The sequence below is a fragment of the Carassius carassius genome, chromosome 17, assembly GCF_963082965.1.
Source record: "Carassius carassius chromosome 17, fCarCar2.1, whole genome shotgun sequence".
In the NCBI taxonomy this organism is placed as follows: domain Eukaryota; kingdom Metazoa; phylum Chordata; class Actinopteri; order Cypriniformes; family Cyprinidae; genus Carassius; species Carassius carassius.
Window position 1 is genome coordinate 3,881,696 of NC_081771.1, and position 25,509 is coordinate 3,907,204.

At 35.3% G+C, this 25,509-nt stretch overlaps 2 protein-coding genes across 2 annotated transcripts in view; both read right to left on the minus strand.

The window, feature by feature from the left end:
* Positions 1–3,308: 3,308 nt before the first annotated feature.
* LOC132160787 (actin-binding Rho-activating protein-like) lies at positions 3,309–6,299 on the minus strand. The gene is made up of 2 exons (XM_059570476.1): positions 5,629–6,299; positions 3,309–3,942 (listed from the first exon to the last, which is right to left on the minus strand). Exons 1-2 carry the CDS (start codon positions 6,229–6,231, stop codon positions 3,505–3,507), a joined length of 1,041 nt encoding a protein of 346 aa, XP_059426459.1. The 5' UTR covers positions 6,232–6,299; the 3' UTR covers positions 3,309–3,504.
* A 14,262-nt stretch (positions 6,300–20,561) lies between these two features.
* LOC132160789 (angiopoietin-4-like) overlaps positions 20,562–25,509 on the minus strand; it is a 36,436-nt gene continuing 31,488 nt past the window's right edge. The window contains exons 7-9 of the mRNA XM_059570477.1: positions 25,070–25,236; positions 24,842–24,972; positions 20,562–22,738 (exon numbers count right to left, since the gene is read on the minus strand). Coding sequence (XP_059426460.1) covers positions 22,578–22,738; positions 24,842–24,972; positions 25,070–25,236 — 459 coding nt within the window. The 3' untranslated portion in view covers positions 20,562–22,577. The remainder of the gene's footprint in view (positions 22,739–24,841; positions 24,973–25,069; positions 25,237–25,509) is intronic.

The following is a 25,509-nucleotide window of genomic DNA, read 5'->3' on the forward strand; positions in this document are numbered from 1 at the left end:
AGCATTTTCGCTGGCAGTCGAGCAAACATGTAGCAGCGGACGATCAAACGAAAATGCTGTTACATCGCACTGAGATGTGCTGTGTGTCGTCCTGAGCTTCGGGGATTAATAAATACTGATACAAATGTTTTTATATGTCCAGAAATTATGAAAAGCAAAGCATTTCTACATGCCAGAACAGAAAGGGAAGAAACAGCATTCTGCATAGCCAAGAATTTTTACGTCCAGCATCAAAATACGACTATTTGTGAAGAAAACACACTATTTGCCATACAGTAGACAAAAGGATATTTTAAAGATTCCTTCCTCTCTGAGAAGCTCAGGAGTGACGATTTCAATTAACACTGAAAAATGTACCTCAAACACCCTCAACATACTCATGTTGTGAAGGCCATATAAAGCACTGCCACAATCCTTTTAAAGGTTTTAATGTTCATTGTCTTAAAAAGCAATAACTAAATGAATTTTTGGTCACTTTATTTGTTACAGGGAGTAAAGCCAGATTGTCTCTGCATTACATTAGAAACTTATGCATGCATGTAGCAATCTAGTAGATCCTTGGTTTTAGACGAAGCGCCGAATGTCTGAGATCCTCATGAAATTAATGCCATTTCAAAGATGTGTTGATGATTTACAAAAAACCTTTTGGGGTAATATAGTGCTTAGCACTGTATATTAATATAGACAATATATATTAATATACATCAATTTAATACAGCACCATTGCATTGTTCATAGACTTCAATTGCTGTCTGAAAAACTACATATGAAATAAAAAAAAAAAATTTCGGGCTGTTTATTGTAAATAGACGCCTTGGATTTAGTGGGCAGAAAAATAATAAATCTTCAAGGTATGATCTGAGTTGTCAATATTGACATTTGAGTTTTTTAGGCTGTAAGCAACACATTTCTCCTGTTTCTATCAGCATGATGTTATTGCTGATATTTTAAAATCTGGATTGGATATATAATTACTTTTAAACACCAAATGCACTCCAGATGTTATAAAAGAATGTGATTTATATGTGATTTAGAATGAAATATCTCCTTTCCACAGTAGTTTTTGTATAGCCTTAACTTGTAAACCAGAGGTCTTAACACAATTCCAGTTTACGATACGGCGGAGAAACGAGCATGGAAGAATGTCATTCTGCTTTTATTTCTATTCATTTTCTGTCTTTCTCTTTCTTTTTGTATTTACTTTAATCTGGTAAATAGTCATGGCCTTTTCGCGTTTTTCACCACACAATTTTGTAACTAAATAACCATCTACCATATCAACTGTACTTTGGGCAAAATAATCAACATATTCCAAAAAATTGGATGCTGTGATATTTTTCTTTGTGGAGATAATTGTTTAAATCCTTATTGCTATATGTCAATTTGAATTCGTAAAATAATGTCACTGTTGATTAATGCACAAATGAGTGTATTGTTACTTTGTTGAAAATGGTTATACAGAATAAAATAGCTCACTCTGATTTACAAAACAAGCATTTGGCTGATGATTGCCTGATGCTTCATGGGTTTAGGAGGAGATTTATCCTGAAACCATCTGATAATCTTCGACTCATAACGTAACACATAACGTTAAGCGTATTGTGCACGTCAGAGAGAATCAGACATTGAGTGTTAGTTAGCCTGTCTGTCTGCTGCACTCAAGTCTTTATCAGGAGACGAAATGGCTTTTTAAGAGCTAGATCAAGGAAAATTAGATCAAGCACTCTTGATTTGGGAATTGAGCTGGATGTTGGTATTTTGGGGATCTGTTTGAGTTTTAATATTATTGTGTGTGTGTGTGTGTGTGTGTCCACTAACAAATGAACAGATTAATAATCTTGTCCCTGTTTGATGTTACAAAGAATAAAGATTTCTTTTACACACATCACACAGTATGTATACCACTCACATACATGTTTTATATAATATATATATATATATATTTTTTTTTTGCATTTTAGTAACATAAATAAATAAATATAATAATGATGATGACATCAATCTTTATGTTAAAATTATATAATAATAGAAGTGATACATTTTATATGTATGGTACATACATATATGGTACATACATATATATATACACATACACAAAAACATAAAAACACACACACACACACACACACACACACAAACACACACACACACACACACACACACACACACACACACACACACACACACACACACACACACACACACACACTATTTAATTTGTACAAAGTAATATTAATGTTACTTTTATACATAACATTTGCAGTATTAATAGAATATATTAATAATACCTTTTAGAAATTATACAAAATAATAAAATATTTATTGTGTAATAAAATATTTTTTATAAATATTACAATTATGTAATATTGTTAATATCGTTATATTTATATTAATGTTGCTTTGTGTAAAACCTTAAATGACTAAATGCAAACATTAATATTTCTACCAATAATACATTTTGTCCCCAATGCAAAGTAAACACAAAAATATGTAAAAAATAAATAAAAAAAATGTTGATTTGTATCTTATCTACAAATAATTGAAAAAGTGAATTAGGACAATGTTGTATTTTCAGTTAAACACAAATGTGGTTTTTTATTTCATCTTTTACTGACAGAAAAAATCCACATCAAATAAATAAATTAGTTGTTTTAAACTACATAGGACTGTATATCTTTAAATATTTATAACAAATCTTCTGTAAGAAGATTATCATGCTTTCATTTTGAAAGAGGTAATTCAAATGAGCCACAAACTCTGAACAATAAAACAACAGCAAATGACTGAAAGTAGACGCAAATTAACAAAATGCTCAGATGGGAAATAATGATCGCACCAAAGCAAAAAAACAGACCCTACCCCTATATTCTCACAAGCATGAAACATGAGATGATTTCCCAAACAGGTCTAGACATCAAGGCTGGTGTACTAAGCATTCAGAGGATGCCTGATGTTTGATGCGTGAGGAGACAAACACGAGATCCGAGTATATTCCCTTGTGTAAACTGTGAGCGAGGAGTTGCCCTTTCACCAGCTCAAATATAAAGCTCCTCAACACTAACACTAAATCTACTTTCAAAACACGTCATGCACCAGAATGCAGACAGAAGAGCACATTCATCTCAGAGAGTTCATCAGATTTCTGGAACATTCTCAAGGTTCTAACATTTCATCCTGCTAAATAAAATTATAAATAGAGGGCTAATTTGAAACTGGATACGTAGAATCTAATTTAAAGTCGTTTAACTATACTCAAGTCAGTTTATAACCACTTACATTATCTGGTGCAAAATTTTTTTTTTTAATAATTCAGAATTTGAGCAGCTTTTGCAATGTGTAAAAAACAGCAATGCAACATTTTGACATGTAACACCGCTACTTGTTGAAAAAAAGTAGTGGAAAAGCTACAGTATTTTGAAAACAACTGAAAAATGAAGGTAAAAGAAGTTCAGTAAAATAAGTTATTACTTCTTTTACACTGCAACCTGGCAACATTCTGGAAAATTAAACTAGTAATGTGATTATAATGTCATCATCCTGGCCCTTCCAGAGCATTTCACCCTTAAAGTCCACCATCTTGTGTTTGCGACAGCGCAACAAAATTCCCACAACTTTATCTGAGATTTTGACATAGCGGTCGAACAGGCGGCCGAAGGTGACATAGATACGACCCTCTTCATCCCGCTGGCCCATGTCGCGTATGATAAAGCACATCTCCTCCATCTCACGGTAGATGTGTTTCTGGGCCCGATCGGCACGCTGGGCTGTTCTGGATCCCTCTTTGGGCCGCCCGTATCCCGCATCGCCCTTGTGGAGTCGAATAGCCATGGCATGTTCATAGTCAAACTCTTCGCTGAAAGGGTTGACCTTCTGACCTTCAATGTGGTCTTGAGCGAACCGCTGCCACTTGCTCCTCAAGTCGTTCATCGTGGCTATTTTAATCTGAGAAGACAAGTTTCAGATGTTATTCAGGACCACATAATCACATAACATAGTGTATGTTTTAAAGAATTAGATGCAAAAATAAAATAAGATGAATTTAAACAAATAAATAAATATTTTAGAATTAATAACAAATATGTATTTATAAATATAGTTCATAAATAGATTTTATAGATAAAATAATTTATTTTTATTAACAATGTTGTAAAGAGTTGTATAAATTAATAATGCAAATAAATGAGTTTTATAATTAATATGAAATATTTATTTATAAATGAAATGTATCAATGGCTCAGATCAGATTAGCTTGCACAATAAGACTAGGAATGTCTGTTTGTAATTTAGATTTCTTGTTGACTTAAAAAAAAAAAATCTCTGTTTACAATAATATATTATTCCAATCTTATTTAAGGTGTAGACAACCTGGCTTGTCACCTGACAGTCACATCACACTACTGTCTGTCTGACATGCCTAAGTATTACTGTTAAATATTTCTCAGGATGTCTTTAAGGCGCACTTATTTCACATGGGCGTCATCTGAACCCGTACAAATGCGTCCTGTGAAACGCAAGCTGGTGAATCAAATACCACGGTGACACAGCTGTGATGGATCTCACTCATCAAGCTGAGGGTGAGCATGCTGCTTTGTGAAGGTCAGATGTAAATGATCCATCACTGTTTTTATTTACATATATTCCATTGCGGCAGAACATGACTGAGTCTATGATGGAACATTATGCTGCTGTGAAAGTATAGTTGGACTGTTATATGTTGTATGGTCAAGAAATCCTTTTTTGATTAAAACCTTGAATAAATAATCTGTTCATTTGCAGTTAGCTGAGATTCTCATGTTTTCAAGATTCCCTATTAAGACACATTTTATATAGATTTTGTGAGTTTTAAGACAACCAATCAGAGTGATCACTAGAACCAATTCCCGCCCTATTTTCTTTTTACTTATCATTATTTATTGATTGATTTATTTTGATTTTACATTGTACATCACAAAATGAAAAAGATGCATGCCTTTACTATATATGTGGCTGCCACTACATGAACTTTTTAAGAGTGAATTCAGTACTCACTCACATAACAACCAAATTCAGTGTGAACAGAATAAGATTCCCTTATAAAAGGAGCGACAATCAAATTACATTCAAAATAAGAAAACATGACAGGTCCTATTTATTTACACTACTGTAAAAAAAAAGGGGTAGTGTATTTTTTTTTGGAATATTACCTTAACATTATAGAATATGTTAAAAAAAAAAAATAATCTAAAATGCACTATTATTAATATTTGCCTTTGTTTATAGAATTTGTTTATAAATGTTTTTTTATTTACCTCTATTTTACATTATTTCTGAATTTTATAATAAAATGTGAATTACACAATGTGACTTATCTGTGGGATTTTTTATTTTCTCAGCAATTCAATTTTGATCTGTCTAGTCAGTATAAAAATATCAAACAAAAATAGTTGTTCACACTAAGTGCTAATAGTAATACAGGCAATTCACACAAAGTGTGAAAAGAATTTATATGCAATTTAAACTAAAGCTATCATTTCTAAGCAGGCCATTCTAATTGTAGGCAGAGTTAGTAAAAATAGCTTTTACCAATTAGTTTGTCTATTTGCACTCAGTACAAATAGAACTTAGCATGCATTGTACAGATAAAGGTACCTTGTGTCTGTTGACATGTTTCTTCTGTTCACTTTCATTCTGATCGCTGTTGTCGCTCAGAGACGCTTCCTCCCCAAGGCCACTGTCCTCAGCATCTGAACCGCTACTTCGGGATCCCATTGTCTTTTCCTCTTTCTGTCCAAGCACTTTAGCCAAAGTCCCTGCTTTGCCACCACAGTAGCGTCTTCTGGTGGGAGATTCGTTACCAAGAAAGCTTTTGGTATCCTCTGATGTAAGCTGATTGGTGTTGATCTTCTCCTTGATGACGCTCACTAGGTCTTTCCCGTATTCGTTACACTTTGGTGTGATGGCTTTAGTCACCATTACGGTCTTGATCTGGTCGTCTGCACCTTCTTCGCTGTTCACCGAAACCACGCGAGGCGTAACCAAGAGTTTCATCTCACTCTTCTCCTTCTGCTTTTCTTTTGCATCTTCAATGATGGTATCAGGCATCCATCCGCTTGGGATCGTGTCTTGCTTGTCGGTATGTTTGTTCGCCCAGTTTTGCCAGCTTTTGGCGAGGCTGTTCACCGCCGAAGCCACCTTGATCTTTCTGACGGCTCTGCTGAAAGGCCGGTTTTGCTGGACAGCAGCAGTACTCATGGTTCTTGTTGTGTTTCCTGGTTGGAGAGGTTCAAATCTCAAGGTTCGTAATCCTTTTGGACGTTGCTGGTGGTCACCAGGGCCTTTTATTTGAATGGAAATAGGAAGTGTCTTCTAAAAGTGGGCGGTGTGACATTCCTCTGGATGCACATGGTGTCCACTGTGACCCTAAACATGCTAATGGAATTTCCCCAGTGGAATAACAGGTGGCCACGTTATGTCCAACCATGCAAAAATCACTCCTGACATCACACCTGACTGTGTCTCTTGTTTTAGCTGCACCCATGATCTCACCAAACCCTAAAACCGCTCAAGGACGCCTATAGATCCTGATGAAATGGCTACAGATGCATGCTTTTCTCCACTGCCATGGCATATTTTTGTTCAACGTGCCAGTGTGATGATCTATTTTTGCAGACTGGGTGTTGAATATGTGCATGTGCGTGCTTCTGTTGATTGATACATAGGCTTGTTCTTAAAGCGCAAGCCAAGCTATTTTAAGCAGGAGTCGTGCTGAAGGAAACTTAGGATGAGCTTTGGATTTGCACTTCGACTCTGTTTCATTTATACTGCTTTGCAGATAAAATGGTGATTAGTATTATTAGAGTATTAATCTGCTAGACATTTTCATAAGGTTAACCATTAAACAGCTTGGCTACTGCAGAGATAATGCATAAAGCAGGAGTTCATAACAACCCACCAAAAAAACTTCCTGCACATTTGTTCTGATTAGGTCATGTACAGCTAAATTTAAATAGTCAAATGCAACTAATAATTTAATGGCTACTGCATCGGTAGGATTGTAAAATATACTTCTCATATTTTTGATGTTGTTGGCTGCATGTTAAATCAAACTCTGCAACATTTTCTAGGAAGTAGCTGGTGACAATTTTCTGGAAACAAGTTTGCACTGCATTATATGTGAAACCTGCTGAAATGATGAGGTCACACACAAAAAAGCTAAATTTAAATACAGCAATAAAATGCAATTTGAGGGTCATTTACAAACTAAAAGTTTGTAACAACTTTCTTATTCAGCCTTAGTTTTGTCATTATGCATAGTAATATCAATACATGTCAATGTTTAATTTCTAAAGACTTTCCATTTAGTCTGGTAATTTGTTGGGTCGCCATATGTAAAAAATGTAATGTAAAAATCTAGGTTGTGACGCAAAACCAGTCGAGACCCAGTTCACATTGCTAACGTGAATCCTGCCCTAGATAACTCCAAGTTATGCTACACCTTAATTGCTCAAGGATTATCAGAAATCGGTGTGTGCTAAATATATTCCCGCCTCTTAAATGTTTTGCTTGTTTTTAGCTCCCACACAAGATTCCTGAATCTTTGGGTACAAAAATAAAACGACTGTCATATTTGGATATTGTTCTCATCTCTTTCTGCTTCCTCTGGCTTTTGGTGACTCACATACGGAGGAGTGTACCGAGGAAAGAAACCGTCACTTATATCACAGCTAACACCACCAGCTGGATGCACTTACCGGCTCACAATGCAGCTCAACAAACTCACATTAATGCTCATTAAAAGCTTCACTGACTGACCAATGTAGCATCTCTTAATGTATCTGTAAAAGCAAGGCATTCAAAACCTCAGACAATTCATATTAAACTCATTCCGAGACATACAGTAAATGGCTTTCTGTAGGAATGAAAAAAACAATGGAGATGTAATTGAGATCTCTCAAGCTGTAATGTTGCAATCGTTAATCTCAAAAATTTAGTTATAAGGAAAACAAATCAAGACTTTTGTCTGTCTACTGTTTTAAAAGAGATTCAAACATCACATCAAATCTGTATTCAGATTTTCCAAGTCTAACCATTAACTCAAATGTTTCTAATCTGACTCTAACAAGTTAAAATAACCTATAACTGTACTGAAATTTCTATATGAAAGTCTTCTCTTCCACTCATATCTCATTTGTACCTTTGTATATTTACATATTTAAATGTAACGTAGCAGAGAACTCTATTAAGGCTCAATTGCCCTAGATGTATAGTACAACTCACACGACACCAAATGATAAAGCTATTAGCAACGAAAAACACATTACAATAAATGTGCTTTATAATAAATGCAATGGGCTGATTTTCCAATAACCCGAATGCATGTCTAATCTCACTTGGGCATTAGTTCAAAGATTGAACTGCGCATAGAGTCATTTCTTCTTTCACACAGTCGTCTCATTAACAGACCATGAGTAATGGGCTAATCAACACTGTGCTAGGCTATGACGTTAACCCTGCACAGTAGTCAGTCGTTTCACTGACAGCACAACTAGCTTTAGCACACACAGCAGTAGTGGTTTGACAGCTTGGGTATCATTAGAAACCAGCTTGGAGGAGACAATTAGTGTCCTCGTGCTCCGTTTGGTCCTCGTAAACAAGCCAACCCTGCATTTTAGCACACAGCTGTATCGCTAATTGTCTCTGCTTATGCTAACCAGCAAAAACATGCTTGATTCTTTAGTATTTCATATTAAATGATGTGAAGGACAACCTTATATTCTGAAATGTTATTTATGTTCACACGTTCTGGTTAGTTCATGCTTACAAAAAAGTATCATGGTATTACCAAATTTTTTAGTCATGGTCTCAGTTCATGTCAGGGTAAAGTTATGAATGCAGGACTATATTTTCTTGTTTTGGAAACTTGATGGATAGACTCTAATAATAATGGGTTACCACCTAGCAATGATATTAGAATGACATAGACTTGCTGAAGTCACTTTGTATTTCTGTCTCTGTTCTATTAACAGACAACCTGACCCACAAAGTACCCTTGAACTATATATATTCACCACAATGTTTTTTACCATGCTTTGTCAGTAGCTTTGGTATAGCATGCCTGGATTGCTGTTACCAAATACAGCAAGATGTGGCTCTCTGAAGTGGTACAGTATATGAATTCTGCATTTTTGAAATACATACTGATATATATGCTTTTTTTTTAATGCCATGCCAGCCACAAGAGTCATTTTCATGGTGAAAACTGTACTTGAGTTCCTAAAATTTTAAATAGAATCTAAATATGATATTTAAGATGTTTTTTTTTTTTTTTTTTTGCTAAAAGTTGGATTCATTTAAACCTCTTTAAAGGTATCAATGGATCAAAAGTTGTTGTTTTTTTCTTTCCAAGAAGTACACAAAAACAAAAATGACGAAGAAAAGGTTTTTGATAAATTAGTATTTAATTAGTATAATTATAGTATTTTCTTGTAAAACGTACGCCTGCTGTAATGTTAATGTACAAAGTAGACAGTACTGATACTGAAACTGCAATTACGTAAGGTTAGGCGTTTGGAATTGCAGTTATATTCTTAAACCAGAACTTCATTCTCAGAGCACTTAAGCAGTAGATGCCATTTTACCACACTGACGACCTAATTTAGCCATCCACTGAATCTGAATGAGTTAGGCCAGAAATAAGAAGCTTACATAAGAGTCACCAGGTACCGCGAAAGGTGTTAAAAGACACCAAGACGTCCCTCCTCTCTCTCTTTCTTTCTATGTGTTGATGAGGACTGGTGTGGTTTGTGAGTCATTTCTGTGACTCAGATCAGATACTCAAACTGTCCTCAGACACTCTCAGCACGCAGCCAGCACCTGCTCAAGACGCAAATGCTCTAAAATAAACCCTCCCTCTCCATTTTTCCTTCTCACCTTCCCATCTCACCCCCTCTGGGTTTTGAATCTCAAATCCATTTTTTGTCTATTGCTTTCTTGCATGTCTTTCTCATATCAATAGATGCAATCAGGTCTGAATCGCAAGCGTGTCGCGACCCCCGACCGCATGCAGACTGAAGTCACTGATTGTCCTTTGTTGAATACGTCTGATGAGGTTTGACAGATTATCCTGCATGCCATTTTTCTTTTTCACGTACAGATTTAGCTTTTAGCAACCATTGCTTCCTGTCTAACACTGAAGAAATTGTCTTGCATAAAATCTGCGGCCTGTCACAGTGTGCTGATCAAAAGCAATTTGTAGGAAAGCAAAAGCAGGAAAATGCTACAAATAATTTGTCTTTTCGATGCTATATTTTATATGTTGTCGTTTTCATTTTCCTGAAGATCATCTAGAATTACACAGCCAGTTTAATGGTACAGCCGTGTGAAGGGAAGTCTACTGCCTACATGAGGACGGAGGTTTGTTACCGCCACACTTCTTCACATGCCTTGGATGAAATATTAGCAATTCACAAGACAGATTTTAGTTTCAATACTTTTAGCAGAAAAACTATAGTACCATGGTACAGTAATAATGCTATGCAATTCAACAATTAAAAAATTAAAATAAAAAGATAAACATAACATACAAAAGCTTATATATATATTACCATGCTATTCTGTTTAAATACACTAAAATATTAAGCATACTTACTTATTACCAGGCTGGTCCAGAAATTACAATGTTAGTACAATGGTAAAATTACTAAAGCTAAAAAACATGAGCAATTATGTGTTTTTGTATTGTTATTCTAGCATCATTGACATAATATTATAGTCTTTATTAATAATTTGTATTTTGTGCTTTCATTTTAATGTTAGTATATATATATATATATATATATATATATATATATATATAGCCACATAATTCCGAATTTAATATATAAATATATATATACATTTTATAAATTAAATAAGTAAATCAACCAAACAGTCTTATATAGTAATGATTAATTTAAATTTAATTTAATTTAATTTAATTTAATTTAATTTAATTTAATTTAATTTAATTTAATTTAATTTAATTTAATTTAATTTAATTTAATTTAATTTAATTTAATTTAATTTAATTTAATTTAATACGGCATTGAGAATTTCACAATGCAAAGAAAAAAACATAACTTTCTTAAAAACAGGCTTCATTTTCTGCAAAGTACAATTTCTTAATTCCTTCTTTTGATTTAACATGTTCTTGACAGACGTGAGATTCACCTGTGAGTGAGATCACAGGGTCTGTGTTTGTATGACACACTGTGAGTCTGTCACATTGCCACACAGAGGCCTCAGCATAATCTGAATGATTTATTGATTTGCCTGTAATAGCACCTGCATATATTTACTTTATAACCACTTGGACAGCAGATTGGAAACATGTCGTGAAAGGTGAGGGGGACAAATGTTACATTTAAAAATAGTGTCATGTCTAGTATTACCTCAGAAAACTTAAAGACACTACTAGAAAAATACAACACAGCACAAAATAATTGGAATAAATCATATAATGTTATCCATAACATACAGTATGTTTTATTTATCATGTTTAATTATATGTGTGCTCTGTTTTAAATATAAAAACCGTATGTGCCAAGGTTGTTAACATTACCAAGAATAGATAAACACAGCCATTATGCTGATCCATGTAAAAACATACCAAATCTGACCACAGTTAACAAAAGTTAGCAAATATATGCAGAAGGCATCTCTGTAATGTACACACAATTCTGTCACTGTCATGAGGTTTCATGCTTTGGACATCAGCGCTATTTAAACTACCATCCATTTATTCACTCTAACACGTCCTATATGTTCATATATTTGCAAATGAACTAGACTTTCCTAGAAATCTGAAGAAATGAACCATGGATGTTGGCAAAATAAATAAATAAAATGTATTCAAGTAACAGTGAGATATCCAGCTTTTTCATACTGACAGTCCTCTGCATGGTCCATGTATAATTTAACACTAATGAATCAGTTTGTCAGTAGTGAAGCACTAATAACTTATTGATTTCAGACTGTAGTGACATCACATTTATAACAGTCTGATGGGCCAATAACATCAATTTATAAGAAAAAGTACTATAGTACTACCAGGGGCATGAACACAAGTATTAAAGTGTAATATTGACAAATGTATTTCCAATATACATTGACTGAAAAAGTAGCCTACCATAATTCTACCATGTTATTTCTACACAATTATATGGTAATGTCACTGAATTATTTAAAGTACAATTGATTTAGCATGATTTTATGTAGGATAGCAGTGTGTACTGTATATACACAAACACATATACATTACTGTATATACACACATCTCTCACATATTATGATTGGTTACCATTTACGTGATAAAACTGGTATTTTTTTTAAACTCTTTAACTTTTTAAAAATAAAAAATATATATGTACAACATGTTATGTGTTAAATACTAAAATGAATGAACTTACGTAAGCAGACAGTAAAAGACTTCATTATCTGATTCTAAAGAGATGTACATATGAATGCATAAAAAACAGACTAACATGAAAGCAGCCATGATACATTAATCCACACAGAAATAGATCCAAACAGCAGTATAGTCTCAGTATCCTCAGCATCCCCTGAGTTAGAATGTTTACGATCAATCTAGAATAGCTAAAGCTGAGTGCATTTACAGACCCCCTGCGTTAGGAATGATGGGACAGGACAGCTGCATCACCAACCACTGTTTTGGAAAAGTGTTTAGCATGCCAGCATTGCAGACAGTTTTCCATGTTCGGCATATGGGACATCAGTGACAAGGTGCCCGGGGTGAATTGTGCTTTCTACCTAACTAAATTACTGTAAGGTTAAAAAAATATTCCCCACTCAATACCAGTTAAGCGAGAAGGGTCTGGCTGCAGACTTGCACTTGCACTCTCAGACTTGCATTCTCAGACACTTGCACTTCCGCTAGTGACATCACTTGCAGTTTTTTTTATTTATTATTTTGTTCTATTTATTGATAACTGTTTGTTTGAATCTCTCAACATTTTACAACAGTAGCCAGGTGGTGAAGAAAAGAAAAAAAAAATTTAATTACAATGTCACTTGCAATCGCTACTTGCACTCTCAGCTACCTGTGACGTCACTTGCAATCAACACAAATCGTGCATGTTGCCAATGGAGACAGACGCTGTGGTGGTGATTAAACGATTAAAACTAAATTAGTAGGCCTACTACTATAACATACAGGGTCCTGCAAGAAAAAGACAAGACCGGCAAATCCGTGGCCACAGAACAGCGGAATATGAACGCAATGCACAAAGTCTTTCGTTAAGCGTTTTCCTCCTGGACCTTCCATCTTTATTTGACCCTCTAACTTTAACACTCACTATTCTACTTATATTCTTTAAAAAAATCTAACTACCTTTTTAATCTTTTTATATTCTATTTTCTTTTCATTAATTATGCAATTGTATGTGTGTGTCTGTATGTGTAAAGACCTCTAACACTAGCTTGCTCTATTCTTTTTTTATTCTATCTGTTTTCTTTATATTATATTATTTAAAATCCCATGCTACGTGTAGTACTGTGTTAACCTAACTGAGACTTGTTATAGCACTTATATTACTCTTTTTGTTGTTTTTGATTGCTTCCACTGTCCTCATCTGTAAGTCGCTTTGGATAAAAGCGTCTGCTAAATGAATAAATGTAAATGTAAAATGAAAAAGGTACTGCACCAGGATACATGTTAATATACAAATCATCTACAAAAGTGCCACAAAATTCAAACATATTGTGACGAGTGGGGCGGGGCTGAGGGACTTGGGAGCGAGGCCGGTGGAGTGATTGGAGATGAGCTACACCTGTTCGACCCACCGGTCTCGAGGCCCACGGAGGAGATGGAAGGATATACAACTGGAGCGACGACAGTGAAGGACGAGAGAGGACCAGGCCTGGGCTTTATTTTAGGTTTTGGTTTTATTTTGTGCGCATCAGTCGTCCGTGAGGGGCTGGTGCGCTGTTTTGTGTTTATTTTGGAATTATTAAAGTTTCATTTTGATTGTCCGCCGGTTCCCGCCTCCTTCTTCCCGATGATTAGGAAGTTTTAATTCATCACACATATGTAGGCCTAACATGGAACTAAAAGATACAAATCACTTAACTTTGTCTATGCAAATTTACATGCAAATATTAAATAAATAAAGTACATATTTGAGCATGTCATGCTAATTACAAGTCTATTGTATATGCTATACTGCAAATTATCAAAATTATTTTACAATCTGGTTAAGCTTTATTAATTAATATAGACAGACAGCCACACGCATGCACGCACACACACACACACACACACACACACACACACACACACACACACACACACACACACACACACACACACAATGTTTTCCTTGAACTATAAATAGGGAAACAAATGAAGAAACCTCTACTGGAATTATTGTCACATTTCTTAAGGAACTAGAAACTTTTGATTTTATAAGTGCAGCTTTTGGGGATATAGCAAAAACAAAACAAAACCAATATTAAAAAGTATACACTTATTTAAAGTTCACCTATGTTCACTTAATTGTGAATAAAAACCTAATTAATATGATCGTTATTATGTGCATGTTTATGCATATTTTATACCGTTTATTAATACATATGTTGGGGAAATTAAAACGTATCTCAACACCAGTGACCCTGGGTAATCTTTGGTCATTTAACCTTTACTAATAAACCGCTGTCACCATCTGCCCTCTGCTGGTGAAGTATGACCGTCTATACATGGAATATCATGTTACATATGTCTTGGCAGACATCTTATTAAATATATGTATTGTAAAGATAAATATTAGTCAGATAGAAATAAACTGTGGCTGTCTACAATAACCTAAGAGAAGTTTCTGTTGTTTAGACATCCCAACCTAGATTTCCCTCGAGCTTCTCCAGAGGAACAAGAGCCGGAGGGCTAGAGCAAAAAAAAAAAAAAAAAAAAAAAGACAGAATCCAGGTCGCAGGAGGAAGGGAGGGCGAGAAGGAGAGAGAAAAGGAACAAGAGAGAGAAGAATGATAAATAAGAGCAAAGAGTGTGTTGAACACAGCCAATTTTATTTCACATACAGTACTGCTCTGACCTGAATGTGCAACACAACTCTTCATTCCAGACCACAAAAACTGTTGAAACTGATATAGAAAACTACTTCATTAACATGTAGAATAATCCATCACGCGGTGCTAAACTGATATCATACAGTACATAGACGACTTAATGCGACAGGGCTGGTCAGCAGATGGAGCTAGAGAATAACTGCTCTTCAAAACAACTGCCAGACCAGTTTAGCTACATATGTGTTTGAATGCTGCTGGCAAGACTAACTAAAGTCTAACATTTCCAGTCTTTGTTTCTTGTTTTTGCACGCAAATAGGATTTTTGGTCATTTTTAGGGCATATCTATAGTTATTTGTCTCAAGCTTCTCACATCCCTGTTGAAAAAATAGATAAATAAAAAAATATATATGCTGGTATGTTTTGAAGCAAGGTTGCTGGTTTGAGCTGGTTTAAGCTGGTCATGTGCTGGTCCTAAACTGGTCCTGAGCAGGAACTGTTTGCTTAGGCACCTTTCTGCTTCAATTGTTGTTTAGAGAAAGCCTTGTATTATTACAAACTTACAAGGACCACATTTAAATTGCTATTTCATATATAATAGATTATATTTACTATTTTTTTAGAGGCACCTTCATCTGTGAAATGGCCACACTTATATTTCCCCTTGTATTCTCACCTCAAGAAGCTCATCTAACATAAATTCTAAGTACATTATGAAAATGTTACTTCTGAATGTTCTCTGAACATTTAAAAATGTTAAACCAATGTCCACTTAAAAAGTCTCAGGAATAAAGCATTCCATGAACAATAAATAATGTTTTTGCAGAAACAGTTTTGAGAATATTATTAAAGACCAGATAACTTTGAATGAATGAATGAACTTTGAAGTAATGCTACTGAGAACATTCCCTGTTAGCATTATACCTCTTTGTAGTTTGATTATTAATTAAAGATTAATTATAATTTATTCAAATAAATATATTGTAAATAAAATGTTAAAGGGATAGTTCACCCAAAAAGGAAAATTATGTCATTAATAACTCACCCTCATGTCGTTCCAAACCCGTGAGACCTCCGTTTATCTTCGGGAACAAAGTTTGAGATATTTTAGATTTAGTCCGAGAGCTCTCAGTCCCTCCATTGAAGCTGTGTGTACGGTATACTGTCCATGTCCAGAAAGGTAAGAAAAACATCATCAAAGTAGTCCATGTGACATCAGAGGGTCAGTTAGAATTTTTTGAATCATCGAAAATACATTTTGGTCCAAAAATAGCAAAAACTACAACTTTACTCAGCATTGTCTTCTCTTCCGGGTCTGTTGTGAGATTTCAAAGCACTACAGTTTAGTGATATCCGGTTCGCGAACGAATCATTCGATGTAACCGGATCTTCTTGAACCAGTTCACCAAATCGAACTGAATCGTTTGAAACGGTTCGAGTCTCCAATACGCATTAATCCACAAATGACTTAAGCTGTTAACTTTTTTAATGTGGCTGACACTCACTCTGAGTTCAAACAAACCAATATCTCGGAGTAATTCATTTACTCAAACAGTAAACTGACTGAACTGAGGTGAAGAGAGAACTGAAGATGAACACCGAGCCGAGCCAGATAACGAACAATAGACTGACTTGTTCACGAGTCAAGAACCGGTTGCATCGGTTTTCAGATCACCAGTAGTTCTCTCGGACAGTTTGATTCAATAAACCGGTTGAAGAAAACGGTTCACCGGTTCTTTTGCGCTCGACGTAATGGCGTCACTGCCGATGATTGCCCTTGATTCAAGCCTTCGGTTTACCCGCGCTCATAACATTAGCACAGAATCAGTTCAGAATCAATCATCAAAAGAATCAGTTCGGTTCAGACGCTCTGTGTGTCGGTCTGCTTCACGCTGAATCACACATGCGCAGTATCATCAGCTCCTCGGTTCTCGAATCGGACACCTCTGACAGAAACGGTTCTTGACTCGAGAACGAGTCATTATCTGGCTCGGCTCGGTGTTCATCTTCAGTTCTCTCTTCACCTCAGTTCAGTCAGTTTACTGTTTGAGTAAATGAATTACTCCGGGATATTGGTTTGTTTGAACTCAGAGTGAGTGTCAGCCACATTAAAAAAGTTAACAGCTTAAGTCATTTGTGGATTAATGCATATTGGAGGCGCGAACCGTTTAAAATGATTCAGTTCGATTTGGTGAACTGGTTTAAGAAGATCCAGTTACATCGAATGATTCGTTCGCGAACCGGATATGACAAACTGCTTTGTTTTGAACTGTCTTACAACAGACACGGAAGAGAAGATAATGCTTAATAAAGTGGTTGTTTTTGCTATTTTTGGACCAAAATGTATTTTCGATGCTTCAACAAATTCTAACTGACCCTCTGACAGAGGTGGAAAGAGTACAAAAATATTCTACTCAAGTAAAAGTACCATTACATTAATGAAATTTTACTTAAGTACAAGTAAAAGTACCAGTCTAAAAAATCAACTCAAGTAAAAGTAAAAAGTAGCTCATTTAAAATTTACTCAGAGTAAAAATTACTTAGTTACATTTTAACAGTGGGAGGGAGTCAAAAATGGGACAGGCCAAGAGTGTCAAACTCAGTTCCTGGAGGGCCACAGTCCTGCACAGTTTAGATATAACCCTAATTAAACACACCTGATCCAGCTAATCTAATCATTTAGGTTTATTTGAAAACTACATGATATGTGTGCTGGAGCAGGGTTAGAACTAAACTCTGCAGGGCTACGGCCCTCCAGGAACTGAGTTTGACACCCCTGGGATAGGTCTATTAATCTCAAACTAGTTGTTTTTAATTAAAGGAATCAGTTATTTAGAATAATAAAACATTTGGGCTGTTATCTGGCAAATCAGTATCAACAAACTCATCTTTTCAATACAGAGGAAATGCAAAAGCTTCATCGGACGTGGCATTTAGATGTATTACACTGTTTAGTGCAGGACAAGAATGCCTTTAACCTGCAGTTACAAATGCATGAATAATGTTTTGATATGCCAGACATAAAATGTTGAACACTCATTTGAAATTATAAAAACTTAATTATAAAAAAAAAAAAAATCTAAAGATACTTTAAATGTGAAATTAAAATGGCCAGTATGTGTCAGCAAGTCACTATTAATAAGTGAGTCATTGCGATTGAACCAAATCATTTAAACGGTTGATTCATTCAGAAACGAAACACTGTCATGTTGCTCAGAGATGCAAAATTTTGCTTTGGTGGCTGTGTTTGGAATAAATTTTTGTTGTAGAAATAGAGCAAAAACCGGCAATATGGTGTCTAAAACGCAAGTCTCTTAGTTTACTGTCCTGTTGTAAAAAAAAAAAATATATATATATATATATAAATATAAATATATATATATATATATATATATATATATCAGTGGCGGCTGCTGGTCTTTCAAAGAGGGGAAGCTCATTTTCGGCCTACATTATAACCCTCTGATGGTCTTCATTTGTAGTGACACTCGGGGTCTTTTTGACCCCAGACAATAACATTTCATTTTGTAATAGTAAAATATTTAAATTTTTTACAAATATAATTTTACTCTGTTCATTTATGTTTTTACTAAACTTTGTACAGTTTTTGGAGGATTTAAATCTTTTACATTTCTATAAATAAATAAATATTTATTTAAATAGGCTTTTTTTTTTACAAAAAAAGAAAAAAGCATTTCAGGTAAAATTCACTTCATAAAAGACCCAGATTTCTAACTTTCATACATGGGGATACCATGGATAATTTTATAAGGTTTAATGTAAGATTTTTGCCCATTTTTGGGGAAATTCAGTTTAAAAATTGTAATAAATCACTTTAACCACTAGATGGCTATAGTGTGTGTGTGTGTGTGTGCGCGCGCGCACATTTTCAATCTGTCTTAGTTACCATTTCAATTTTGTGGTGGTTCTGCATTTTACAAATATCAAGAAATATTGCCGCAGTTTGTCTTTCAAATACACTTGAGAAATCCGCGATCATGGGACTGAGCGTGAAACAGCTTCACCGACTTCTTATGGTGCAGACCGCTGTCAGTCAAAAGGAGATCGACAGATCCTCCAATCATCACGCGGAAGCCCAGTCTTCATTCACCTCCAGAGACGCTGAGCGTCCGTGGGCGGGACATAATCGCAGCATTTATCCAATGACCGTCTAGATTCGGAGCACTGAAAAAAACTGTTCAAAGCAGCCCCATTGAAGTCAATGGACGCTCGGCTTCAACAGGGAAATGCACTGTGACGCTACGGGAATGTATGAGAAGAAAATCGAATCAGCCGACATGTAGCTGATTAACACAATACATAATACACAATAGTACATATTTGACCGTTGGTTTTTTTTTTTGTACATTAGAGGGGAAGCTGAGCTTCCATTGCAGTCTTAAAGAAATCCCCACTGATCTATATATATATATATATATTTATGTATATATGTGTGTGTGTGTGTGTGTGTGATTATGATTTTTAGAGGAAAAGACAGCATTCTTTGTGTGATTTTGATTCTAAATGATTTTGATTGATTTCATTCTAAATGCATTTCAACAGACTGAATCACACAGTGAAAGAACACTCTAAATGCGCGCGTACATCATTAAAACAACAATTATGATATTATCGCAGACGATATATATTGCACACTCCGCACCAGTCTTTTTGGCTAATTTGTGCAAAACCTCTTGCTAAAATGTCAAAGCATCATTTTAACCACCAATGCAATGACGCAATTATTTAGCTCACCTCTATATGCTTACGTGGGGTTGATGTCTTGTCGAGATTTTATAAGCTGCTAGTTTGGTCTCCCTAGGCAAGCACAGCATAATAGAGTATAAATATGGGCAGGGGTTCACTTCATTTCCTTCGAGTTCAACTTCAGAATATGACGGGGTTTCGTTTTCAGCGGTGTCTGCACCACTAACGCCTGTTTTGTCCGTCTGCATCTTTCTTGTGATTTTAGCGTCAGTTTGCCCTCCTGCCCATTATTTACTGACATAGCTTCCAGGGAGCGATTTTTTTTTTACTCAGTAATTAATGTGTTTTAAAATGTAGCGAAGTACAATACTTCAAACAAAATATACTTAAGTAAAAGTAAAATTACAGATTAAAAAAAATACTTAAAAAAGTAGAAGTACACAAAAAAGCTACTCAATTACAGTAACGCGAGTAAATGTAATTCGTTACTTTCCACCTCTGCCCTCTGATGTCACATGGATCACTTTGATGATGTTTTTCTTACCTTTCTGGACATGGACAGTAGACCGTACACACAGCTTCAATGGAGGGACTGAGAGCTCTCGGACTAAATCTAAAATATCTTAAACTGTGTTCCGAAGATAAACGGAGGTCTCACGGGTTTGGAACGACATGAGGGTGAGTAATTAATGACATAATTTTCATTTTTTGATTAACTAACCCTTTAACAGTCTGACTCCAGTGACATATCAGATCAGGTTACAGCATGAAACCGATTAAGAGCAAAAGAATGTACCAAATGTCTATATAAGAAGCACTTTATTGCTCATTAAGACCCTTTAAAACAAATAAAAAAATTAATATCTGACATGACAAATTGACGTTTTTACAAAGTGAGTAAAGACTGATCAAGAGAGAATGTCTTCCATACGCTCCTGCTGTTCTTGGCAGAAAACTGGAATTCAGTTAAATAAAAACACTGTATGAACTAGGAAGCTCCAACCACAAAAAGACAGGAAAGCCTTTGGCGTCTTCCACTTTTGGTTCAGAATAGTAAAATAAACCTCCACTGTTGAAAAGCTGTTATCCTGTTTGCCTCCAGAACTGATCTGCAGGGTTTATTATCAAACTCTAATAATATGTGATGAAAGGTCCATGGTCAGAAAGTATTAACACCACAGCAGCAACTAATAAAATTGTTCATATTGTACAATTGTAGGAACAGTCAACTCATATAAGCATATATCTGCTGTGTAACCACATGACCGTCATACTGTACTCCTTAAAGTGCATCCTCTTTAAAAAAAATGACAATATAGTTTTGAAATAGGAACAACTGGTCACAAAGAACACATTTAAAAACATTAGTAAACAAAATATAGTATTTTTTTTTACACACAAAACATACAAATCACAAGAGTACAACATTCATAAGCCCAGAAACACACTTTATGCAAGCGGGCAAATGCAACACATTGCTTTTGAGTTGTTTTAAGAAATGTATGCACTAAAGAAGGCAACCGAATTACCTTCAGAGCAAGATTTGCTTTCAGATGTTGCTCCGTCAAGACCATACATGAGATAGTATGCTTAACCCCACTAACAGCACCCTACAGCAATGATAAGAATATGACACACATTAAATGAATTATGACACATTGGACATGCGTTCGCATTCACATGCTTGTGCAGAGTATGTTTCTGCCCTAAAAAATGACAACAAAAAAAAGAAAGAGATGCAAAATATAAAAAATATCCAGTTATTAAAAATATACATATAAGTATGTAATGTGTCAGTCGCACCTGCTGACTTGCTAAGATATACACTACCATTTAAAAGTTTGCGGTCAATAAGATTTTTTTTTTTTTTTTTAAGAAATGAACAATTTTATTTAACAAGGATGCATTACATTGATTAAAAGTGACTGAAAAGACATTTATAATGCTGAAAGATTTCTATTCCAAATAAATGCTGTTGATTTTTCTATTTATCCAAGAATCCTGATAGGAAAAATGTATCTGATTTCCACAAAAATGTTAAGCAGCACAACAATTTTCAGCAATGACAATATTGAGAAATGTTTCTTGAGCAGCAATTCGGTATATTAGAATGGGTTCTGAAGGATCATATGACACTGAAGACTGAAGTAATGATGCTGAAAATTCATAAAAAAATATAAAAATAGTATATTGAACAGTTATTTTAAATTATAACAACATTTCACAATAAATCTGTTTTACTGTATTTTTGATCAAATGAATGCAGACTTGGTGACCATAAGAGACTTCTTTCAAAAACATACAAAAATCTTACCAACCTCAAGTTTTTGAATGGTAGTGTAACTAGTCAGCTGCCTCGCTAACAGCTATTATCTTTTACAAAATAGAATACAACCTCTTTGAAATTAAGGTTATTCCTCTGGAACGTCTAGAACAGTTCCAGAATCAGACTCATTAAGGTTATACGGTTTTTCTTTGGAATTACATCATGCCTCATCGATGACCCACATTCTGTCCCCATGAGTGTTTCAGGTTACAAGCCACACATGAATTCGGACAAGAGTAGCTGTGAAGCGGAAGCGTGTTTGCATGTGTAAAAAAAAAAATTAAAAAAAGAAAATTGTGGAATGGTAATGATTTTTCAGTCTGATCACTTTTCTCCACTCCAGCTCTCGGATTTGCAGTAAAAACATCACCGTCCATCCATTAAATGATATCTTTATTTGTCTCCACCTTGTTGCTTTAATGTCCAAAGCGAGCACTTCAAGTCCTGTCATTGTCAATGTGACAAGCTTGCGGCAATGCTAATTTATTCACGTCAGAAATCAGCTGGACGGATCATCATGGAAGTGTACTGGAGCGAATAGCTGGGTCCTCGGAAGTGATGCCACCTAATGCCATTGAGTTTGCGGAAGTTGTCACCCACGGTGTAGTAGATTCCATTGAGATTTGACAGACCGCAAGCATCAAACCACCAGCCTGAAAGAACGACAAATAAAAGAGACTGAGGTAAATACTTGAAACAGCTTTATAAACTCAAAAGTGTTTACTTTGGACCTGGATCAGGATTATTTGTTAAATAAAAAAACTATTACAAGATAAAATAGATAAGATGTTTTATTTATTTATGGAAACTATTAAGTACCAACTATTGGTATTAAGTGATTATAATGTGTATAATTGTTTTGCTTATAATACTTTTATGATGCTTTTTGACCTTTTTGGAGCTTGACAGACTCTAGTTCTAACATGCTTTCATTGAAGAAAAAAAAAAAGATTATGCAAAATATTTTATCTTGCATTCCACAAAATAAAGAAAGACATACTGGTTTTGGAATGACGTGAGGGAGAGCAAATGATGGCAGGATCTCCTCAAAACAATCAAAGCCCTTGATTCATCTTTCTCCTCTATATTTTGTCTTTTTATTTTTCTCTCTACAGTCCGTCAGTGTTTTAAAGGGTATGTTATTCCCACTGTGCGGTCGATGTCTCAGCAAGACCTGTCAAAGCAAACTAATTCTTCAATAAAAACCAGACTTTGTCTCTTCAGAGAGGACACCATCTCTCTAACCCTGATTAAATCAGTATCACCTCCCTTAACTCATGTTTAGTTTGGACAGGCCGCACAGATGGATCCATCTTTCCATCTTTTGATTACCATTTGAAATGCAAACATAAAGGGCACTCAAAGGTCTCCAGCCGGTTCGACGGTAATTAACTCCAACAACTTTCAAAATCAATCGCAATGCATGCTATTAAAAGCTGTTTATCTTGGACCCCAGAGGTGTGGGATCTGCAGTCGAGTGCAGCCATAGAGTAAATTGTTTGCATAGCGGGCGTTGAACATGCATCTGAACTCTGGACGTGTTTTACATAATTCTACGATGGGCTTGCATTTTCTTCGATTAGAAGAGGATCAGAGGGATTTTGCATGACCGTTTCGGCTTCACATCCAGGCCACAAGTGAAGAAATGTGACTGAGAGGTTATGAATGTAGATGGCTTGCATTCAATAAGCACTGGTGAGTGCCAATCTACAATCAGATTAGTCTTTACGTAACAAGCATTTTATGCCAAATGATCAAGTATGTGACAAGACTGTTTTTAATTTAAGTCTTTGTCCATGTTTTTGTCAAATAGAAATAATGAAAATTAAAGATGCAAAAAGCAACTTAACTGACGGACATTCGATATCTGTGTGAACAGCAACATTTTGCTACATCATTGTAATAATATGCAATAAATATGAATATTCTGACACTATCAGATGAGAACAACACTTTCTGATTCTATTGTCTTCTGTGGAACTGCTTTATAGCTGAATCAAATTAGTGAATTAATTGATTAATTTTGTGACCTTGATACTGTTTGACAACATTTGTCATTGAACTGAACTAAATTGAACTGAATCAGTGCTGAACTGACTTGAGCTGAATGGTGACACTATTGCCTTCTCCATAGCTGCTTTACGATCTCATATTTGAAAAACGTTTGCATCATTATGTTATTTTCGTCTTTATTACTGTGAAGCTGCTTTGAAACTATGTATTGGCTGATATGATATGAATATTTGGACATAAAATGGGGAAATCAAATGAACTGGTGAACCGTTTTTACTAAATGTATGGACATTTCAGGAGAGCATGTCTGAGTGTGTTGCATCATTACCTCAAATTGCTCAGCCACAATATCATTAAAAACAGCTATGTTTTTAATGCTGTGTCATTGAGAACAGATCTGGATAAATTTAGCATTACATTACTTGTTTACCAGTGGATCATCAGCAGTGAATGGGTGCCGTCAGAATGAGCATCCTTGAATAAGATAAAAACTGATAAAAACATAACAATAATCAGCAAAGAATCCACACCACTCCAGTCCATCAGTTAACATCTTGTAAAGTGAAAACCTGCACGATTGTAAGAATCTTCTAGCGGCACCCATTCACTGCAAAGGATCCATTGGTGAGCAAGAGATGTAATTCTACATTTCTCCAAATAAGTTCTGATGAAGAAATAAACTAAAAAAAAACTAATTTTCATTTTTGAGTGAAATATGAACGAGATCATGTGGAGTAGCTCACCTCCGGTCATCAAAAGGGCACACTTGCAAACACACTTGTCGTTGTCAGCGTCCCGGGTGCTGAAGCCTGTGTCGTTTAATGCTAAACTACTTTGCTGTCCTGCTGTTCCACTATAGCTCCCTAGCAAAAGTCTGGAGAAAGAGAAAGAGAAAGATGATGATAGACATATTGCTGGATATTAACAAATTGTCAAAAAGTCTTTCATAAATATCATATTGGTGATGATACCTGTACTGCTGTTTTTCTCCGGCCAGCTGGAATTTCTCATACAGAGCATAGGCGCTGTTCGCCTCCCAGTCCTTAAGTTCCACTCGGAGGGAGTACTGGGCTTGACTGGTGATCAGGTGAACAGCCTCATTACCCAGCCAGTGCTCTCCACTAGGATCGCCAAATCCCTGTGAGAACAACATATAATGAAAGCAATGCTGTGTTCCATTCATCTTGTAAAGTCAGATTTCAAGCTTCCTATTTGGGAAAGGAATAAAACGGCACTTGAAGTTGAAACTTCAAACATAAGGTTGCATACAGTAGTTACTTATAGACACTTCAGTGCAAATACAATGCATCAGTGAGTCAAAGTTCCTTTTGCAAACAAGTCAAATGATCATCTCCTTTATCTTCTTATTTCTGGACAACAGGAATATCACATTTCCAACTTTAAATGAAAC

What these genes read in the sequence shown, in the direction of transcription:
- LOC132160787 (XM_059570476.1), bottom strand. Translation starts at nt 6,231, where the DNA reads ATGAGTACTGCTGCTGTCCAGCAAAACCGGCCTTTCAGCAGAGCCGTC. An exon ending in AACATGTCAACAGACACAAG is followed by an intron (nt 3,943 to 5,628) that starts GTACCTTTATCT and finishes TTGTCTTCTCAG; the next exon opens with ATTAAAATAGCCACGATGAA.